The sequence below is a fragment of the Oncorhynchus keta genome, chromosome 14 (assembly GCF_023373465.1).
Source record: "Oncorhynchus keta strain PuntledgeMale-10-30-2019 chromosome 14, Oket_V2, whole genome shotgun sequence".
NCBI lineage: Eukaryota > Metazoa > Chordata > Actinopteri > Salmoniformes > Salmonidae > Oncorhynchus > Oncorhynchus keta.
Window position 1 is genome coordinate 42,246,656 of NC_068434.1, and position 23,135 is coordinate 42,269,790.

General features: G+C 41.8%; 2 protein-coding genes across 10 annotated transcripts in view; both read right to left on the bottom strand.

The window, feature by feature from the left end:
* aopep (aminopeptidase O (putative)) overlaps positions 1-6,424 on the bottom strand; it is a 113,428-nt gene extending 107,004 nt beyond the window's left edge. For 6 of the 7 annotated variants that reach the window (XR_008064077.1, XR_008064078.1, XM_052461789.1 and 3 more), the window contains exon 1: positions 6,293-6,370. The gene's annotated coding sequence lies outside the window, so the exon portion shown is untranslated. Of the gene's footprint in view, positions 1-6,292 lie in introns of all 7 variants that reach the window. The other variant, XM_052461788.1, reaches the window with a different exon arrangement.
* Positions 6,425-7,301: 877 nt separating this feature from the next.
* dock8 (dedicator of cytokinesis 8) overlaps positions 7,302-23,135 on the bottom strand; it is an 87,839-nt gene continuing 72,005 nt past the window's right edge. For all 3 annotated transcript variants that reach the window (XM_052461794.1, XM_052461793.1, XM_052461792.1), the window contains 12 exons: positions 22,914-23,072; positions 22,732-22,832; positions 22,175-22,367; positions 21,793-21,936; positions 21,210-21,341; positions 20,897-21,031; positions 20,627-20,713; positions 20,267-20,503; positions 19,956-20,099; positions 18,553-18,659; positions 15,593-15,763; positions 7,302-12,371 (listed from right to left, as the gene is read on the bottom strand). In XM_052461794.1, coding sequence (XP_052317754.1) covers positions 12,320-12,371; positions 15,593-15,763; positions 18,553-18,659; positions 19,956-20,099; positions 20,267-20,503; positions 20,627-20,713; positions 20,897-21,031; positions 21,210-21,341; positions 21,793-21,936; positions 22,175-22,367; positions 22,732-22,832; positions 22,914-23,072 — 1,662 coding nt within the window. In that variant the 3' untranslated portion in view covers positions 7,302-12,319. The remainder of the gene's footprint in view (positions 12,372-15,592; positions 15,764-18,552; positions 18,660-19,955; positions 20,100-20,266; positions 20,504-20,626; positions 20,714-20,896; positions 21,032-21,209; positions 21,342-21,792; positions 21,937-22,174; positions 22,368-22,731; positions 22,833-22,913; positions 23,073-23,135) is intronic.

Sequence of the window (23,135 nt, forward strand, 5' to 3'; positions counted from 1 at the left end):
CAAACAAAAATTCCAAATAGTATCCGTAAAGTTCGTAGAAACATGTCAAACGTTTTTTATAATCAATCCTCAGGTTGTTTTTACAATAAATAATCAATAATATTTCAACCGGACCGTAGGTTTTTCAATAGGAGAGAGAGAGAAGATGTCTGCTCCAAGCTGTTGCTCATGCAAAACTCTGCTGGCACCCAGCCATCCACTGACGCGATGTGATCGTTCTCGCTAATTTTTCATAATAAAAGGCTGAAACTATGTCTAAAGACTGTTCACACCATGTGGAAGCTGGTTGATATCCCTTTAAATGGAGGGAAGGCATGCAATGGAACAGGGAGCTTTCAAAATAAGAGGCACTTCCTAGTTTCGCCTGCAATATCAGTTCTGTTATACTCACAGACAATATTTTGACAGTTTTGGAAACTTTAGAGTGTTTTCTATCCTAATCTGAATTATATGCATATTCTAGCTTCTGGGCCTGAGAAACTGGCATTTTAATTTGGGTACGTTTTTCATCCAAACATCAAAATATTGCCCCCTACACTCAACAGGTCAAAACCAACCCTATCCAGAAACCGTGGATAGATGGGAGCATTCGCACAAAACTGAAAGCGCGAACCACTGCATTTAACCAGGTCAAGAGGACTGGGAATATGGAAGAATACAAACAGTGTAGTTATTCCCTCTGCAAAGCAATCAAGCAGGCTAAACGTTGGTATAGTGACAAAGTCCTAGTTCAACGGCTCAGACACGAGACGTATGTGTCAGGGTGTACATACAATCATGGATTATAAAAGGAAAACCAGCCACGTTGTGGACACCGACGTCTTGCTTCCGGACATGCTGAACCCCTTCTTCACTCGCTTTGAGGATAATACAGTGCTACCGACGCGGCCCGCTATCAAGGACTGTGGGCTCTCCTTCTCCGTGGCTGACGTGAGTAAGACATTTAACCATCGCAAGGCTGCCGGCCCAGATGATATCCATAGCCGCATCCTCAGAGCGTGTGCAGACCAGCCGGCTGGTGTGTTCACAGATATATTCAATCTTTCCCTTTCCCAGTCTGTTGTCCCCACATGCTTCAAGACGGCCACCATTGTCCCTGTACCTAAGAAAGCAAAGGTAATTTAACTAAATGACTATCGCCCTGTAGCACCTCACCTCTGTCATCATGAAGTGCTTTGAGAGACTAGTCAAGGATCATATCACCTCCAGTAGAGGTCGGCCGATTAATTAGGGCCGATTTCACAAGTTTTCATAACAATCAGTAATCTGCATTTTTGGACACCGATCACGGCCGATTACATTGCACTTCACAAGGAGACTGCGTGGCAGGCTGACTACCTGTTAAGCGAGTGCAGCAAGGAGCCATGGTAAGGTGCTAGCTAGCATTAAACGTATCTTATAAAAAACAATCGATCTTAACATAATCACTAGTTAACTACACATGGCTGATGATATTACTAGTTTATCTAGCTTGTCCTGCGTTGCATATAATCGATGCGGTGCCTGGTTATTTGTCATTGAATCATAGCCTACTTTGCCAAACGAGTGATTTAACAAGCGCATTCGCGAAAAAAGCACCAATGTGTACCTAACCATAAACATCAACACCTTTCTTAAAATCAATACACAAGTATATATTTTTAAACCTGCATATTTAGTTAATATTGCCTGCTAACATTAATTTCTTTTAACTAGGGAAATTGCGTCACTTCTCTTGCGTTCTGTGCAACAGAGTCAGGGTATATGCAACAGTTTGGGCCGCCTGGCTCGTTGCGAACTGTGAAGATTATTTCTTCCTAACAAAGACAGCCAACTTTGCCAAACGGGGGATCATTTAACAAAAGCGCATTTGCGAAAAAAGCACAATCGTTGCACGAATGTACCCAACCATAAACATCAATGCCTTTCTTAAAATCAATACACAGATGTATATATTTTTAAACCTGCATATTTAGTTAAAATAAATTCATGTTAGCAGGCAATATTAAACTAGGGAAATTGTGTCACTCATCTTGCGTTTATTGCACACAGAGTCAAGGTATATGCAACAGTTTGGGCCACCTGGCTCGTTGTGAACTAATTTGCCAGAATTTTACGTAATTATGACATAACATTGAAGGTTGTGCAATGTAACAGGAATATTTAGACTTATGGATGCCACCTGTTAGATAAAATACAGAACGGTTCCATATTTCACTGAAAGAATAAACATTTTATTTTCTAAATTATAGTTTCCGGATTTGACCATATTATTTCTGTGTGTTATTATGTTATAATTAAGTATATAATTTGATATTTGATAGAGCAGTCTGACTGAGTGGTGGTAGGCAGCTGCAGGCTCGTAAGCATTCATTCAAACAGCACTTTTCTGCGTCTGCCAGCAGCTCTTCGCAATGCTTCAAACATTGCGCTGTTTATGACTTCAAGCCTATAAACTCCCGAAGTTAGGCTGGTGTAACCGAAGTGAAATGGCAAGCTAGTTAGCGGGGTGCACGCGAATAGAATTTCAATAGCATTTCAAATGTCACTTGCTCTGAGACTTGGAGTAGTTGTTCCCCTTGCTCTGTTCCCCGTGGGTCGCGGCTTTTGTGGAGCGATGGGTAACGACGCTTCGAGGGTGGCTGTTGTAGATGTGTTCCTGGTTCGAGCCCAGGTAGGTGCGAGGAGAGGGACAGAAGCTATACTGTTACACTGGCAATACTAAAGTGCCTATAAGAACATCCAATAGTCAAAGGTATTTGAAATATAAATGGTATAGAGAGAAATAGTCCTATAATTCTTATAATAACCTCAACCTAAAACTTCTTACCTGGGAATATTGAAGACTCATGTTAAAAGGAACCACCAGCTTTCATATGTTCTCATGTTCTGAGCAAGGAACTTAAACGTTAGCTTTTTAACATGGCACATATTTCACTTTTACTTTCTTCTCCAAAACTTTGTTTATGCATTATTTGAACCAAATTGAACATGTTTCATTATTTATTTGAGGGAAAATGGATTTGATTGATGTATTATATACAGTGGGCTCCAAAATTACTGGCACCCCTGACTGGCAATGCACAAACAATACTTGAAAAAATATAAACAATATAATTATAGAGAAACTCAAAATACCAACATATGAGGTAGCGTCTGATGGTGCTTTTTGAAATCTGGTGACCCCAAGACGCCACCAAGGCCTGCAATTCTTTCACAGTGATTCTTGGGGATTTTGTTGCTTCTCTCACCATCCTCCTCCCTATCCTGGGGGGCAAATAATAATCTTTAATCAAGGGTTTAATTGTGCCATTAATTTTGAAACCTTGATTTGAAGGACATTGATTTTTAATTAAATCAATAAATTATTTTGGTTGGTTCCATTGAAACATTAATAAAGTACAGTATTTCTCACATGTTGGTATTATGAGTTTCTCTCTATAATTATATTGTTTATGTTTGTTTAAGCATTGTTTGTGCATTGCCAGTCAGGGGTGCCAGTAATTTTGGAGCCCACTGTATATTAAGTTAAAATAAAAGTGTTAATTCAGTATTGTTGTAATTGTCATTAATACAAATGAATAAATCTGCTTTATTTGGTCCTCCAATAATCGGTATAGGCGTTGAAAAATCATAATCGGTCAACCTCTAACCTCCACCTTACCTGCCACCCTAGACCCACTTCAATTTGCTTACCGCCCCAATAGATCCACAGACGATGCAATCGCCACCACACTGGACACTGTCCTGTCCCATCTGGATAAGAGGAATACCTATGTAAGAAAGCTGTTCATTGACTATAGCTCAGCATTCAACACCATAGTACTCTCCAAGCTCATGATCAAGCTTGAGGCCCTGGGTCTGAACCCTGCCCTGTGCAACTGGGTCCTGGACTTCCTGACAAGTTGCCCACAGGTGGTGAAGGTAGGAAACAACACCTCTTCGCTGATCCTCAACACTGGGGCCCCACAAGGGTGCGTGCTCAGCCCCCTCTTGTACATTTTACATTACATTTAAGTCATTTAGCAGACGCTCTTATCCAGAGCGACTTACTCCCTGTTCACCCATGACTGCGTGGCCATGCACGCCTCCAACTCAATCATCAAGTTTGCAGATGGCAAAACAGTAGTAGGCTTGATTACCAACAACGATGAGACAGCCGACATGGAGGAGGTGAGGGCTCTGGGAGTGTGGTGCCAGGAAACTAACCTCTCACTCAACGTCAACAAAACTAAGGAGATGATCATGGATTTCAGGAAACAGCAGAGGGAGCACCCCCCTATCCACATCGATGGGACAGCAGTGGAGAAGGTGGAAAGCTTCAAGTTCCTCGGCGTACACATCACTGACAAACTGAAATGGTCCACCCACACAGACAATGTGGTAAAGAAGGAGCAACAGTACCTCTTCAACCTCAGGAGGCTAACGAAATCTGGCTTAACAGTTTTTTTTGCAATAATGTTGCTTTGTCATTATGGGGTGTTGTGTGTAGATTGCTGAGGATTTGTATTTATTTAATCTATTTTAGAATAAGGCTGTAACGTAACAAAATGTGGAAAAAGTCAATGGGTCTGAATAGTTTCCGAAGGCTCTATATAGGCCTGACAAACATACAATACCAATCAAAAATAATTGCTGACATGGACTAATTGAGTGACTGTCTGTGACTAACATAACAAGAGAAAAACTAATTATCCACATCTCGAAATTGCACTTTTTCGAAATTGCACTTTTGGCTGGGGGACTCAGACCCCGACTGAGTCCCCCAGCCAAAAATGTTTTAATATATATACTGTATACATATTTATTTTGGGAGGAAATGGATCCGCAGGCCTACAGGTCTAAGCTCCAAAAAGCAAACTGTTTTACAGTAAACTGAAGGTCCCCTATGAGAGCCAGCCAGCCATCCACTTTGCCGTTACAACCTAGCATTTCCATTTCCCCTGCTCCAGCCTCAGGGTTATGGAGGCTTGGCAGGCCAAAGCTGTAATTAAACTGTACAGTGTGAGTTCCTCAAATGTCTCTCCCTGAGAGGAAGTAGGAGAATAAAAACAAAGTGACACAGAGACATACAGTGCCTTCAGAAAGAATTCACACCCCTGGACTTTTTCCACATTTTGTTGTTTTACAAAGCAGGATTAAAATAAAATACAAATTGTTAACAATCTACACAAAATACTCTAATGTTTTTATCAAATGTTTGTTAGTGGAAAATAAATATATATATTTTGATAAGATAAATATTCAACACCCCTGAGTCAATGCATGTTAACGATTACAGCTGTGAGTCTTTCTGGATAAGTCTCTAAGTGCTTTGCAAACTTGGATTATACAATATTTGCCGTTTTCATTTTAGGTTATTGTCCTGCTGAAAGGTGGATTCTTCTCCAAGTGTCTGATGGAAAGTAGACTGCCTTGTTCAGGGGCAGAATGACAGATTTTTACCTCCTCAACTCTGGGATTCGATCTAGCAACCTTTTGGTTACTGGCCCAACGCTCTAACCACTAGTCTATTGGCCGCTGCGAAACGCTGGTAAACACAGGCTTAAGAGATCTGACATGTTTTGTACTATGAGATAATATCAGTCAGTTAACACGACCTTTGTGAATTTGGAAAGCCTTTATGTGCGTTGTGTTAATTTTATTACATAAATGCTTCAAAATTCACAAAAAGTTATGTTGGCAGCTGAAGATTATTTCATAGAACAAAACTTTTAAGATCTCTTAAGCCGGTGTTTACCAGAGACCATATTTGTGGCGTTTAACCAAAATTCCATTCATTTTCCCATAGGCTTTGTTCAACAAAACATTACTATTGCTCTCTCTATAGTTTCACAGCAGTCGTTAATAAACCTTTATGTGATGAGTAGGTAGCCTTTAATAATTAATACTCCACACACACTTTGTGTTGCCACTCATGCACTGTGAATAGTTGGTACTTTTTACATCATGATAAATGTCACATTGACATGTATGTTAACTTGAAGGTATTTCCATCATTGCGGCATTTTGCTTAATTTAGGTTTGTAGGCTAAACTCTTACTTGTTTCTACATATTTATATATTATATTAATCTACTTTCGTTAGTGGTGAGAGAGGGGAGGTGGCAGGTCGTCTCTCAAATAAAGCATCCGATGGCGGAAAACTAACTGGAGCCTCAGCCACATGTGCATGGTTTTAAAACGAAAGCGGGGTAATTTCCTAACTGTGTTTTCTGTAAAAGGAGACAATACCTGTGCATTCAATACAGAAGATCTTATGGCGAATACGAAAACAGTAATGCTCTGTTTTGTGGACTGTCGTAGGCACTAACCTGCTTGGAGTGGCTGCATCCCGTTCCCGGCACAGACAGTACGAGCATGTCCATGGCAAGGGTTTATGCCGTCATATTCAGGCGACGTGAAGTAAATCGACCATGCTTTTGCGGCACAGTCGATAGCGCGCCGGACCACGGGCTAGAAGGTCGAGGGTTCGAGACCTGTTCCCTGCCTGTTTTATTACAATACAGTATGTAGGCAATTTGATTTAAAAAACAATTGTAGTTCAATCTCAGTGCAACTTAATATAACCTGATAACATACAAAACACTTCAATGGTAAAATAAAATCAAAGTAACACATGCTAAAGTACAAATCCAAAATATACATCAGGGTGGGGAAAATGCGCGCCCGGGAACGTTGCCTATTTTTCACGCGGAAAATCTCTGTCCAGTGGTGTATTTTCCGTGTATTAAAATAATTTCTCAATTTGTGTAATGCTTTTGTATAGATATTTTTTTATAGTGAATTATGATTAAAAACGGATAGGTTATACAATGGAAATGTGGATTATATGATGCATTCTATGATACGAAAGTAAACCTAGTCATGTTTAAAATGTCTCATGAATTAACCTACTGTACCTAGACTATTGTTGTAATCTTCCAGGTGTAGCTATATAAAGGAGCTCTTGCGCACTGGTAAAATAAAAACGAGTTTGCTTATCTGAATATAGCAGAGGGGTATACTACGAATCTAGTTAAATCTGTAGGCCTATTCGAGATGTTCTAAATTCCAATTCAGGCTTCCATGTAACTGAAGGTGGATATTTATCCAACATTTTAAGCTAATGACGAAAGTATATAGAATGTAGATTGTGAAATCATGAGTTCTCTAGTCTATGCTAAGTCTAATGATAATGTAGTGATAAGTGGGGCAATAATGACCACAGCAAAGATGTAGCCTACACAATTGAATGGCATTGATATGTGTGCTTTCTAATTCATTCAAATCCAACATTTTCAATAAAGCACTGATGAACAACAGATTAAAAATACCACAAAATGAAAAACAAGGAATCCAGTGTTTATTGGTAGGCCACTACCTACAGTATGTCCGATACTCACTTACTGTACTATTATGCAGCTACATTGTAACAGAACACAGAATATAATGTGAATGAATACCCATATGCAGAGCCATATATTAATATGTCTTTTTGCCCATAAGTATTTCTAATCAGATTATAGCGTTTTCCCAGTAGTATTACAAATGGTTTCTCTATTGGTATACATGACAGTTCTACAACATGACATCAACATTAACAAACAAGATTAAGAGCCTGGGCAAATACTTGAAACCTGTCTTGTTGGTAGAGTAAACATAGATTGTAGGATGTCTTTATTTTGGCACCTAATACAATTGTTTCAACAACAAAAACAAACTTGATATGTGCATTGGCTTTGTCACATTTAGTCATGGTAAACAACATTGTTTCAATATTGTTATTGCCAACTGAAGTGAATGTACTGTATATTATCGCAAATATATATTTTCATGAAGAAAATAAAATAAATGTATCATAACGGTAAACATTTGTATTTTCATTCTCCGATGTGTCGTCTAAACAGCATTTCAGTCTCTGTGTACATACAGATTTGCCATTTAGGTTTGGTTGGTGATTACATCAGTTATGATGTATGTGCCTTGATGCATTTGTGAACTCATAATAAATTAATCTTTGTTAGTATCTACATAGACATAATAGGCTAACAAAAAATTATATATACACACACACACACACACACACACACACACACACACAGTTGAAGTTGGAAGTTTACATAAACTGAGTTTAAATGTATTTGGCTAAGGTGTTTCGCAATTCCTGACATTTAAGTATAGTAAAAATTCCAATCTTAGGTCAGTTAGGATCAACACATTATTTTAAGAATGTGAAATGTCAGAGTAAGAGAAAATTATTTACTTCTGCTTTTATTTCTTTCATCACATTCCCAGTGGGTCAGAAGTTTACATACACTCAATTACTATTTGGTAGCATTGCCTTTAAATTATTACATTTGGGTCAAACGTTTTGGGTAGCCTTCCACAAGCTTCCCACAATAAGTTGGGTGAATTTTGGCCCATTCCTCCTGACAGAGCTGGTGTAACTGTGTCAGGTTTGAAGGCCTCCTTGCTCACACACGCTTTTTCAGTTCCGCCCACACATTTTCTATTATTGACTTGTTGTCCTTAATTAAGCCATTTTGACACAACTTTGCAAGTATGCTTGGGGTCATTGTCCATTTGGAAGACCCATTTGCAACCAAGCTTCAACTTCCTGTCTGATGCCTTGAGATGTAGCTTCAATATATCCACATCATTTTCCACCCTCATGATGCCATCTATTTTATGAAGTGCATCAGTCTGCCACGATTGGGATGGTGTTCTTCGGCTTGCTTTTTCCTCCAAACATAACAATGGACATTATGGCCAAATAGTTCTGTTTTTGTTTCATCAGACCAGAGGACATTTCTCCAAAAAGTACAATCTTTGTCCACATGTGCAGTTGCAAACAATAGTCTGGCATTTTTATGGCTATTTTGGAGCAGTGGCTTCTTCCTTGCCGAGCGGCCTTTCAGGTTATGTCCATATAGGACTCATTTTACTGTGGATACACATGTTTTTGTACCTGTTTCCTCCAGCATATTCACAAGGTCCTTTGCTGTTGTTCTGGGATTGATTTGCACTTTTCGCACCAAAGTATGTTCATCTTCCTGAGCAGTATGATGGCTGCGTGGTCTCATGATGTTTATACTTGCGTACTATTGTTTGTACAGATGAATGTGGTACCTTCAGGCATTTGGAAATTGCTCCCAAGGATGAACCAGACTTGTGGAGGTCTACAATTTCTTTTCTGAGGTCTTGGCTGATTTCTTTAGATTTTCCATGATGTCAAGAAAAGAGACACTGAGTTTAAAGGTATACCTTGAAATACATCCAATTGACTCAAATTATGTCTGTCAGAAGTTTCTAAAACCATGACATCATTTTCTGGAATTTTCCAAACTGTTTAAAAGGCACAGTCAACTTAGTGTGCGTAAAATTCTGACCCACTGGAATTGTGATACAGTGAATTATAAGTGAAATAATCTGTCTGTAAACAATTGTTGGAAAAATTACTTGTGTCATGCACAAAGTAGATGTCCTAACCGACTTGCCAAAACTATAGTTTGTTTACAAGACATTTGTAGTTGTTGAAAAACAAGTTTTAATGACTCCAATCTAAGGGTATGTAAACTTCCGACTTCAACTGTATATAGTACCAGTCAAAAGTTTGGACACACCTACTCATTCCAGGGTTTTTCTTTATTTTTACTATCTTCTACATTGTAGAATAGGGCTTCTGTACAGCACTTTGAGATATCAGCTGATGTACGAAGGGCTATATAAATAAATACATTTGATTTGATTTAGAATAATAGCGAAGACATCAAAAACTATGAAATACCACATATGGAATCATGTAGTAACCAAAAAAAGATAAATCAAAATATATTTTAGATTTGATATTCTTCAAAGCAGCCATCCTTTGCCTTGACGACAGCTTTGCACACTCTTGGCATTCTCTCAACCAGCTTCAGGAGGTAGTCACCTGGAATGCATTTCAATTAACAGGTGTGCCTTGTTAAAGGTTAATTGTAGAATTTCTTTCCTTCTTAATGCATTTGAGCCAATCAGTTGTGTTGTGACAAGGTAGGGGTGGTATACAGAAGATACCCCTATTTAGTAAAAGACCAAGTCCATATTATGGCAAGAACAGCTCAAATAAGCAAATAGAAATGACAGTCCATCATTACTAAGACATGAAGGTCAGTCAATCTGGAACATTTCAAGAATTTTGAAAGTTTCTTCAAGTGCAGTCGCAAAAACATCAAGTGCTGTGATGAAACTGGCTCTCATGAGGACCCCCACAGGAAAGAAAGACCCAGAGTTACCTCTGCTGCAGAGGATAAGTTCATTAGAGTTAACTGCACCTCAGAAATTGCAGCCCAAATAAACGCTTTATAGAGTTCAAGTAACAGACGCATCTCAACATTAATTGCACAGAGGAGACTGCGTGGATCAGGCCTTCATGGTCAAATTGCTGCAAAGAAACCACTACTAAAGGACACCAATAAGAAGAAGAGACTTGCTTGGGCCAAGAAACACGAGCAATGGACATTAGACCGATTTTTGGTTCCAACCGCTGTGTCTTTGTAAGTAGGTGAACGGATGTTCCCCGCATGTGTGGTTCCCATGTGAAGCATGGAGGAGGTGGTGTGATGGTGCTTTGCTGATGACACTGTCTGTGATTTATTTAGAATTCATACTTGACCAGCATGGCTACCACAGCATTCTGCAGCGATACGCCATACCATCTGTTTTGCGCTTCGTGGGACTATCATTTGTTATTCAACAGGACAATGACCCAACACACCTCCAGGCTGTGTAAGGGCTATTTGACCAAGAAGGAGAGTGATGGAGTACTGCACCAGATAACCTGGCCTCCACAATTACCCGACCTCAACTCATTTGAGATGGATTGGGATGAGTTGGACCACAGAGTGAAGGAAAAGCAGCCAACACGTGCTCAGCATATGTGGGAACTCCTTCAAAACTTTTGGAAAAGCATTCCAGTTGAAGCTGGTTGAGAGAATGCCAAAAGTGTGCAAAGCTGTCATCAGGGTGGCTAATTTGAAGAATCTAAAATATATTTTGATTTGTTTAACACTTTTTTGGTTTCTACATGATTCCATATGTGTTATTTCATAGTTTTGATGTCTTCACTATTATTCTACAATGTAGAAAATAGTAAAAAAAAAATTAAAAAAAAGGAAAAAACCTTGAATGAATTGGCATGTCCAAACTTTAGACAGGCACTGTATATATATACTGAGTGTGTACAAAACACTTGGAACTCTGTCCATGACATAGCTTCTACCTGGATGTAATTTATCAGTCTATGATCCCTTATGGATGTCACTTATTAAATCCACTTCAATCAGTGTACATGATTGTGTATGTGTGCCATTCAGGGGGTGAATGGTCAAGACACATTTTTTAAATGCCTTTGAACATTTGTGCGCCAAGAACTGCAACGCTGCAGGGTGTTTCACGCTCAACAGTTTCCCGTGTGTATCAAGAACGGTCCACCATCCAAAGGACATCCAGCCAACTTGACACAACTGTGGGAATCATTGTGGTCAACATGGGCCAGCATCCCTGCGAAAGGCTTTCGACACCTTCTAGCCATGCCCCGACAAATTTTGCCCTCAGGATGTTCTGAGGGCAAAATGGGGTGCATCTCAATATTAATGTTTTGTACACTAAGTATATATCAAATATAGCATTACGAGTTAACTGGAGAGTTCTATTTTTACAGTGGGAGAGTCTATAGAGTAGCACACATACAAGTGCAAGTCCAGGAGGACTTTTGCAGAGAACAGAGTGATTTATCGTCAGTCATTTAGTATGAGTCAGATTTCATGCATTCCTTATCAGGACACTTACAAAAAGAAAACATGTTCCCTTGTATTGTGGTGCACGGGCACACGCACACACACACACACACACACACACACACACACACACACACAGTCCCTGGCCCTGCAAGGACTATAATGTGGGACTTTTACCCTTCTTTCTCAAACCCACAGCAGTTTGCAGCATCGTTAGGACTCACAGTAATCATAGAACTCAGGAGAACTAGCAATGTAAAAAAAATGGATAAATGCCAAATTTGCTCAATATTGCACATTACCTGCTACGTAATGTGCTCATCATGGTCTCACACAATGTATTTGTGCTTCTTGTAAAAAAAGAAAAAAAAGAAACAACAAGCAATGACAATGTATTGCAATGTTGTGTCGATTCAGACATGGATTATAAGTCCTCCATTGTGAAATCATGTGTGTACTGCTCTTCCATGGTGAATGAGGACTGATAGCTCCCTTCTCCTCTTCGCCTCCTTTTCTACTTTTACAACATCCTTACTTCTCCGGCCTCTGGAGATTCTCTCAGATAGATAAATCTGTCCTTTCTCAGGAGTTTTCCTCCGGGGTTCTGCGGAAACTGAGCCGTTTGATGGAATCTCTTTGAAGGGGAGAGCATAGAGGGAGAGGAGGAGAGGATGTGACTGTTTAATTACATTTGCATGGTGGAATAGGCAACATTTAAAAAAATAATAATAATAATAATACATAGCAACTGTCACATTGAGGACAGAAGCAAACCGCGCTGTTGTTAGGGTGAACATTCAATTAAATGAAGCATTCTTATGAAACAGATTCAGGTATCAATAGTGTTCCAAATGGAACGCTAGTCCTTATTTGGTGCACTACTTTTGACCAGGGCCCACAGGTATATGTTCAAAAATAGGGTAATAAATAGGGAATAGGGTGGCATTTCCCCTCACATTTGGTCCCAACTGGACTCAACCCTGCATGGCACACTTTAATAATGTGTTACCTGTAGTTGTTTACCCACACCCGCCCGCAGTTGCTAATAACCCTTCCGCCAGACTATATGCGATAAAGTGAAAATCTGATGCCCGCACCCAACACAAACCAGCAAATATAGAAAATGTGCTGTAGCCATTTCTATCAAACAATGTAAGCTACGTTTTGGTCCCATTGTAACAAACACAGCTGGTTACTACCTGCCGCACCGCAGACAAATGGTGGTATATGTAAATGGCATGTGGGCTCTTCGGGTCTTTTACTTGGTCGTCGACCAATACGTTTTCCTCAATGGAAGGATAGAGAATCCGTGTAGTAAGTGGTATGAGGGACATTGTTCATGCCAAGATCTTAAAAGACCGTTTTAAATCTACCTACCGTATCATTTTTCTTTTATTTAAGGCTCAGGTCTGCCCTTAGGGCTCATGGTGTACCTTGGAAGTCAGCTTTGATGCTACATCCTACAGATTGTTATTCAACTCAAAGGGTCTAGTTTCCAAAATGTCAACTTCTTATAAACCTCTTCCTCTTGATACTTTATGGTAAAGGAGGTCTTCCAGGCGTGGCTCAATGTTTTAGTTGCAGTTCAACGGAAGCCTCCACACTCACTCTCTATCCGTCAATGGGATCCTCCATTTTTGGGATGTAATTTATATGGAGCTGTCTACCGCTCGCATTCATGGAGCAAAAGAAGGCACTTTGAACTGCTGAAACACTTCACGATGTATGTGCTGCTTTTGTAATTTTAGTCATTTTTATTTAATTTTATCCCTTAGGTCCTCGGGCGGGGCGGGACTGGGGGGTGTTTTGTATGTATGTATTCATGTTTGCTGGCAATTATTATTACCAAACAAAAAACAAAAAGAAAAATGTGCTGTAGGCTACAGTCAGAGACGGCAGAATGATTTTTGAACAACGGGTGAACTGTTGTTGTTGCCTAATATATATTGAACAAAAATATAGAACGCAACATGAAACAATTTAAGATTTTGCCGAGTTACAGTTCATATTAGGAAATCAGTGAATTAAAAATAAATTCATTAGGCCCTAATCTTTCGATTTCACATGACTGGGCTGGGGTGCAGCTATGGATGGGCCTTGGAGGGCATAGGACCACCCACTTGGCAGCCAGGCCCACCCACAATGGGAGCCAGGCCCAGCCAATCAGAATGAGGTTTTTGCCACAAAAGGGCTTTATTACAGACAGAAACACTCCTCAGCACTCTCCTCTCCCCACACCCCCTCAGACAATCCTGCAGGTGAAGAATCCAGATGTGGAGGTCCTGTCCTGGTGTGGTTACAAGTGGTCTGCGGTTGTGAGGCTGGTTGGACGTACTGCCAAATTCTCTAAAACGATGTGAAAGGCAGCTTATGGTAGAGAAATTGACATTCAATGTTCTGGCAACAGCTCTGGTGGACATTTCTGCAGTAAGCATGCCAATTGCAAACTTGAGACATCTGTGGCATTTTAAAGTGGTATTTTATTGTCTACAGCACAAGGTGCACCTGTGTAATTATCATGCTGTTTATTCAGCTTCCTTGTCAGGTTAATGGATTATCTTCATAAATTAAAAATGCTCACTAACAGGTATGTAAACACATTTGTGCACAACATTTTAGCGAAATAAGCTTTTAGTGCATTTGGAAAATTTCTGGGATTTTTTATTTCAGTTCATGAAACATGAGACCAACACTTTACATGTTGCATTTATAATTTTGTTCAGTGTAGCTATGTTTCTGCTTATACTGTATTTCCTGATATTTTGGTACTTAGATATATGCAGCTTTTCTTCTGTCAATATATGTGGCCTTGAAGACTAAATAAACCATTGCTCACCAGAATAATGTCATAAATGATTGAATGAATGCTTCAATCTAGTTGACATCGGTAAAGTGCTCTGTCATCTCTGCTTCTTTCGCGGAGCAAAGACTTTTAGGGACCGGGGAGAAAATCCAATAACTAAGCCCAAAAATGTGAAAGATTTTCTGTTTAAAATCTCCAAATTACATCAGTTTGATTGATTGTCAGGAAATAGTAAGCTGTGAAGACAACCCAACATGTTTCTGATCGTATTTCAAGCCACGTAAAATATGCATCCAGGCCGAACTGAAATCTTATCAGATTTGATGATAATGATGGCACCTCTACATACGGTCCCCAAATGCACATTAGCATTCTCTCAAAATGCTGAAAGAAAGAAATCTTATTTCTCCCCTCCTGTTCCCGAGTCAAAATGTTTTTGGTGTATCATTTTACTGCAATAAATGCTTAATCCTGCAGGAGTTCTGTGTGAAAGGTTATAGACCTACAGTCAGTGTCCAGATGTCAGTTTCCATTTAACCCATCTAAACAGTAGGCTACAGTTCCCTTGACGTGCGTTAGACCTATTTGAAGTCCCCGTCTTGTGACTGTGGCATTTGTGTAGCGGCTCACAATCAATACATAACATAGCCAGCACTGCTATCATCCTCTTTTACCATGTCACCAAATCTTTCCCAAACATGACCTTTCTGACCCTCCCTTCTCTTTATTTTCCATTTTGCAGCTTTACGCGTTGTCCTTTTTGCCTCAGTGGCTCAAATGTTCACTTTTTCTGCCTGTTCCCAAAAGTGGTTTCGCAATTGGTGTGTAGGTTATTTGGCACGCGTAAAGTTAGGCCCTAAAGCTTAGGTTTATGCACTAATGGCACAGCCCGAAAACAATTTAAAGAAAATGTAAACATAGCCTGCACAAGAATTATACAATTTAGATTTTTTTTTTTTTACATGTTTACTCAACCAACCGCTACCCACAAGCCCTTCATCCACACAATATTTCATGACCCTAAACCCGTCAACCCTCGCAGCACTAGTTACCTATTCTCCAAGCGTGGTTTGATGATGGGTTTGTAGAGCTCGGGTATCTTCCTCTCCAGCATGGGCCGCAGGTTCTCTCTCAGACGGTTGTAGTTCTTCTTCAGCTCCTGCTGGTACTCCTTCTGGTCCATCGTGATCAGGTGCTTGTTCTTCTCCACAGCCTCGCCACACCTACAGAGGAACAGTGGGGGGAAGACATAGTGCAGGCTCTCTCTCAATAGTCTCCTCTCCTCCTGAAAAGTCATTTCAGGTCAGTGATCTTTACGGAGGACTTTCTTATTATTTGTCAGAGTAAATTCATTTAATTTCCTTATTTTCTATTAACGGATTCCAGTTCATTTCCTGAGCTAACAATGTGACTGACATGGATTTGACCCCAAATCTGTTCACATTGAAATGTATAAATGTTTTCACCTTATTAAAAACAACCCCCGTGTGTCCATCTGTATTTGATTGGGGCTTTCGCCGAGCCCTGCCACTTTACTACAGGAATGCTCGAGGAAGAAATGTGTCTTGTAGTACTGTGCTGAGAGTTGCAGGGAGTAGAGTGACCGATGACCAAACAAACTAGCCTGAGGTTGAACCTCATTCCCAGAGAACAGGGTCATGCCTGCATTCACAATTACAACATGCAGAATGGGCGACAGACAAACGAGGCACAGGGAAATGGAAAGACGATGATGCTTAAAAAAAAAAAACACATGGTTGCACTTATCTCTCCCCTTTTAGTGCAAGTAATACGGAAAATGTAATCTAACGGTATATGGTAAATGCATAGGGACTGCTGGAAAGACAGGGGGAAACAAAATCATTTAAAAAACCTTCAATGTGCTGTAGCTAGCAACCATCGCCCTTCCAGCGCAAATAGCAGGATGATAAGTGGATACTATATAAGGAGCTCGTGCCAGCTTGCATGGATTATGGAGAAAAATAAACATTTTTTGAAATTACGGTAAATATTTGCCAGCCTGCTTGCAGGAATCAAGGCAGTTGGAATGTGGCATGAGGGTTCCAAAATGAAAGCCACCTTTCGGAGGCAAACGATACGTTCCCACGCGAGGCACACACTCTTGCACACAGGGACACACAGACACACACCCTGGACCAAATAACCACATCGCCTGCCTCATTCGTTTAGATGCTTGGTTTAAATTATTTGTAAAATATTCTAAATAAAATTTAACTCCCCAGGCAACAATAAAACTTTTCTGTTCCATTCAAAACCAAATGCAGCTGAATGATATTCAAGGGAAAACAACTTTTATTCATTTGCCCAACGGGAAATGAAATACCTTGTTGTGTTGTATTAAATCATGTTTTAGTTACCTGTCTAGCTTCCTTTAGTATCACCTATGAATGTATTCCAGTAATAACACATTACCAAGACTGAGATGCTGTGTGTGCATACAGTAGCTGGTTTTACTGTCATTCGCTTGCTTTTCTATTTCCACCACGTGGCAGTACTATTTTAGAGTGTCCTTTTCTATTTCCACCACGTGGCAGTACTATTTTAGAGTGTCCTTTTCTATTTCCACCACGTGGCAGTACTATTTTAGAGTGTCCTTTTCTATTTCCACCACGTGGCAGTACTATATAATGTCCTTTTCTATTTCTAATAATATTTTATGTCCATTTAGTGGCAGTACGCTGTCCTTTTCTATTTCCACCAAGCAGTACTTTTTAGTGTCCTTTTCTAGTCACCACGTGTGTGTCATTTCCACATTCAGTACTATTTTAGAGTGTCCTTTTCCACCACGTGGCAGTACTATTTTACCTTTTCACTACCCACGTGGCAGTACTATTTTAGAGTGTCCTTTTCTATTTCACCAAGCGCCTATGCCCTTTCCACCAACTGTGCTACAGAAGGGGTACTATTTTAGAGTGTCCTTTTCTATTTCCACCACGTGGCAGTACTATTTTAGTGTCCTTTTCTATTTCCACCATACGACAGTACTATTTTAGTGTCCTTTTCTATTTCCACCATACGACAGTACTATTTTAGTGTCCTTTTCTATTTCCACCACGTGGCAGTACTATTTTAGTGTCCTTTTCTATTTCCACCACGTGGCAGTACTATTTTAGTGTCCTTTTCTATTTCCACCACGTGGCAGTACTATTTTAGTGTCCTTTTCTATTTCCACCATACGACAGTACTATTTTAGTGTCCTTTTCTATTTCCACCATACGACAGTACTATTTTAGTGTCCTTTTCTATTTCGACAGTACTATTTTAGTGTCCTTTTCTATTTCCACCATACGACAGTACTATTTTAGTGTCCTTTTCTATTTCCACCATACGACAGTACTATTTTAGTGTCCTTTTCTATTTCCACCATACGACAGTACTATTTTAGTGTCCTTTTCTATTTCCACCATGCGACAGTACTATTTTAGTGTCCTTTTCTATTTCCACCATACGACAGTACTATTTTAGTGTCCTTTTCTATTTCCACCGTGCGACAGTACTATTTTAGTGTCCTTTTCCATTTCCACCATGCGACAGTACTATTTTAGTGTCCTTTTCTATTTCCACCATACGACAGTACTATTTTAGTGTCCTTTTCTATTTCCACCATGCGACAGTACTATTTTATAGTCCTTTTCTATTTCCACCATATGACAGTACTATTTTAGTGTCCTTTTCTATTTCCACCATGCGGCAGTACTATTTTAGTGTCCTTTTCTATTTCCAACATGCGACAGTACTATTTTAGTGTCCTTTTCTATTTCCACCATGCGACAGTACTATTTTAGAGAGTGTCTGTGCTTCAAGACACCACTAACACCAGAAATGTATATTCCACCAAATACTGTATTCATGCCAGAACTGATAACGAGTGCACACTTTGGGGAAAAGATTAGAGAATCGGACTGCAACCAAAGCAAGGTAGGTTTTCTTAGCTCTCATTGGCTGGCTGGTGAGCCATGGGTTTCTCTGTGGTGTTTGGCTTGGCTCTCACCTCATTATGAACTCTTTGAAACACAGGCGCAGTTTGTTGTGGTGACGAAAGAGCTTGGGGTCCGCTGGGATCTCATTCAGAAAGACCTGGGCCACCTCCAATGGTCCCTACACAGACAGACAGACAGACAGACAGACGGGAGGGAGGGACGGAGGGGAGAGAGAGCGAGGGAGGAGAGAGAGCAAGGGAGGGAGGAGGAGAGAGAGAGAGGAGAGAGAGAGAGAGAGCGAAGGACAGAAGAAAAACAGAGGAAGAAAATGGTATAAAAGAAGAAGAAGGAGAGCGGGGAGGAGTGGGAGGAAGAAAGTGCGTGTGTGAGTGTGGATGATGAATGCCTTGCTTTCAGTAGAGGAAACTACTTCCTAACAGAAGGCTTAATAATGTCCGTGTCCCAAATGACACTAGTTTTGACCAGAGCTTCATATATTCATAGGCCATAAGGAACGGGGTGCCATATGAGACACGGCCAATGTGTCCAAAGGCCACGATGTTCAGCCAAGAGATCAGACGAGAGACCCGGGATTGGCCTGCTGTGTGGCTAAGGTCACCCCTGAACCCTGCCTACGAGCAGCCATTTTGGCTCACATTCTTTCCCTCTCTGGGATCTTGTTATTCTAACTTCTAATCATCCTGAAACCACTGCACATTCGCGTGACACCGGGTCACGCCAGGCATAGCAAACGAGCCCTGACGAGCATTCGAAGCAGAGGTGCTAGGCTAGGGCCTGGACAGACAGACGGACCGACGAACATAGAGAGGGGGGGCCGTGCCTCTCTACTGATTAGGCCGAGGGCTGTGTTTGTTTATGGACGGCGCGAGCATTACGGTTGTGTATACAGTCAGCAGGTGAAAGCAGGGCTTGCTGTCAGATTAGACGATCCAAGAGAAAGCTGGGGCCTGATGTTGTAACTACATCATTACTCTAGCGTTTTAGCCAACGTTTGACGGGAGCTGTAAGCCATCAGATCAAAGGGTTTCCGTGTTTAGCGCAGACATGAAAGGAGAGGTTGTGAATTAAGGTTTTAAAAACGAATCAGCAGAGGCACTGTACAGACGATGTTAGGGTTGAACCGGACTCTTTGATGTGTCATGTCTCCCACCTGCTGTTTATCGTCACGTTAACTTACAAGACTGGATGCTTCCTCTAGATTCATGAGGATTCAGGAGAACACAAACGATTGCCTGCTATATACACCATGCGAACCACTTCAGTCGGCTTTTACAAACGTGTTTTTTTTTGTCTTTATTTGTTGTGTGGAGTCGAGGAGTAACGTTTAATAACTGAGTAACAGCAATAAGTCAGAAATAGCTCTATGTTAAACTGCAAACGCAGGGGGGTAGAAAAGACGAGAGGCAAGGAAAAGACTCCATTCTTAGGGGCCAAGGCAGGTGGCTGGAGGTACCTGGTTGACAGTGGCTCCAACAGAGCCCTGTAGAAGCATCTGGAGCATCTTCGCATCGGGCTGCTCCCTGTGTGTGGCTACTGCTAGCTCCCTGGTCTTCTTCTGCATGTCCTCGATGGCCACCTCAATGGGAGTCAGGTCAAACTGGAGATGGGAGGGGGGTTAGAGGAAGGAGAATGAAAGGGGGAGTGTGCGAGTTAGATTTGGAGAGATAAAATATCAGTCTTTTTGCCTTAAAGGCAGTAATGATCAAAAGGCAACGAGGGACCCAGGCATTGGGAAGCTGTACGCGCTCAGTTCCACCAGCATACCTCTTCTTTCTGGATGACGTTGATGCGTGTCTTGACGTAGGGAAAGGCGTGCATGGTGGTGAGGATGGTCTTCCTCTTGTACTGCTCGTTGAGCTCGCCGCGCGGCCGCCCGGCCTTGGTGAAGGGCGTGGTGTACATGAAGCGACGCAGGTTGAAGTTCTTCTCAAAGTTGGTCAGGCGGTTTTTCATCTCATAATCGTCAAAGAAGGGCTCCACATAGGTGATCTGGATGTAGGCCTGGGGGGGGGTTAGGGTTAAAATGAAGAGATGCATCTTGTTGTTTGACATATGCAAGTCGGAGAAGGTAGTCAAACGGGACTCGGCAGTAATGACTTGGTAGTGTAGTGTCGTATACTGTACCTTGTTAGCATCCAGTTTGCTCCTGTCTATGTCTTTGGAGTCTTTGATCATCTCCAGGGCATCTCCAAAACACTGACTGTAGAAGTTCTACAACACAACAGCAATGCATCCGTACGGTACTCATGTGAATAGATTCAGTACTTCTATCCTTACGGTAAAAGCGTGCACACAACGGTGGGCACACACACACACACACACACACACACATCCTCACACACACACACACACACACACACACACACATCCTCACACACACACACCCTCTCTCACCTCCAGTCTGTGGGATATCTCTGGCAGGTGGGTGATCCCTGGCTCCTTGTAAACAAACTCTTGTTCGTCCAGGTCTCCAAACTTGGCCCCATAAAACCCCACTCGGAAATATGTCCCAAACATCCTCTTATGGCCCTGGGACGACAAGACAAAACACATGAAAGAGACTCAGTATTGTGTATAAAAATACATTTAAATTTAAATTAAAAAAAGCTATTTTCATTGTAAGCATTTCACCATGATTGTAAACACTTCATATGTACTGTGGATGTAAGGCCCTTTATAAAACGGTAGTCCGTGCGGCTGTCTGTACCTTCTGAATGATGTTGTCGAAGGCTCTCTGGAGTTTGTGGTGAGCGGAGCCCAGCTCCCGGAAATCTCTGTGAGCCTCCAGGATAGGCATAACGATCTTGTACACCTCATTCACCGCCTCATAAAGACCACCCTGAAAACAACACCAACGACACTCACTCACAACATTCACTACATGGCCCGAAAGTTTGCGGACACCTGATCGTCGTACGTGTCATTCCAAAATCATGGGCATTGACATGGAGTTGGTCCCCCCCTTTCCTGCTACAACAGCCCCCACTCTTCTGGGACGGCTTTCCACTAGATGTTGGAACATCGCTGCGGGGACTTGCTTCCATTCAGCCACAAGAGCGTTAGTGAGGGTCGGGCACGGATGTTGGGCGATTAGGCCTGGCTCGCAGTCGGCGTTCCAATTCATCCCAAAGGAGTTCGATGGGGGTTGAGGTCATTTTAAAAAGGGGAGTCCACATACTTTTGGCCACATAGTGTACGATTGTTGTGCGTTTATGTAAGTGCAGCAGTACCATTATTTAGCATGCGCATGTCCTCCACTCAGTGTGTGTGTGTGTGTGTGTGAGACGTACCTGGCTGAAGAGTTCTGCTGCCTGCTCCAGTAGGACCACCAGCCCACCGGTGGTGAAGTATCTCCCCGAGCAGACTCCGTCTTCGTCTGGGGACAGGACGTCATCGGACACTGCCGACTCCTCCAGCACGTTGGGAGAGATGTTCTGCACAACCAATCAATCAACCAACCAACCAATCAGACTCATCCAGCGTATTACAAAAGGGAACCAACCAATCAAGTGTTACTGATATAGCGTTTTTCTACTAAAACATCTGTCCCTAAGTGATTAACCAAGATAGCAGCCAAACAATCTATATATTATGTTTTCAGTGTACAGTTCCCCCTTCTGGCCACAGTCAACATTCCAGATTCAGTATTGTGTGTTCGTGCGTGTACCGCACCTGAAAGGTGACACTGCCCACAGGTAGGTATTTGTGGTCCTCCAGCATGCTGAGGTATTCAGCCACCAGGGCCGCAGCGTGGACCAGACACATGGCCGACTCTGTAAAACACTTCCTGTTCTTGTGTTTCTCCGCCATGTTCTGCAGCCAGGTCAACCTCAGGTCGGGCGACGTCTGGTAACCCTTTGCTATCCTGGAGAGAGAGAGAGGGAGGGAGGAAGTGCGTGAGTGATGCCGAATTCTTGACCCCTGGGGAGGGCTGGCGGTCAGTTTTAGGTAGCCTAACGTAAATTGAAGCTTTATAACGGCCTTTTACAGATGGAGAATGTAAGCAGATGACCCGTGCACTGAGAGAGTATGCATTCACACCCACACACACAACCTGCATGTATTTACTGTACATACACAAACCCAGATCACTGTACCAAACTGCTACCACATGGTTTCCATAGTGAGCAACAAACAGAGGAGAAACAACCAAACCACAGAGACATAAAGCAGGAGTCTGTGTGTGTGTGTGTGTGTGTGTGTGTGTGTGTGTATGTGTGTGTATGTACCTATACATGAGGTCCATGAGCATCTCTGGGTCTTCTTGGAACTCTCTCATCTTCACCGTGTCTGACAGGATACTGTTCAGGTTCCTCAGCAGCTCATCCACCTACACAGACGAGGGCCGGGGTCGATATCAACACGTGTGTGAATGGCATTCTCGCAGTCCGTGTGCGAACGTGTGCGTTACCTGCGAGGGTAGAGGTGTGTTCTGCATCTCTGTGTCCTCCTCGGCATAGGCCAGTATGGTGCGGAGGGACCTGCGGAGGTACTCCTCATGGAAGTCATCTGACTTCCCCACCAGAGAGGCTAGAGACATGGTCACCTGCATCTTCACCCGGGAGAAGTTCTGCACAGCGGGGGAGAGGGACTGACATGAACATCTAGGGTTGACCTAGTCTGCATCCCAAAG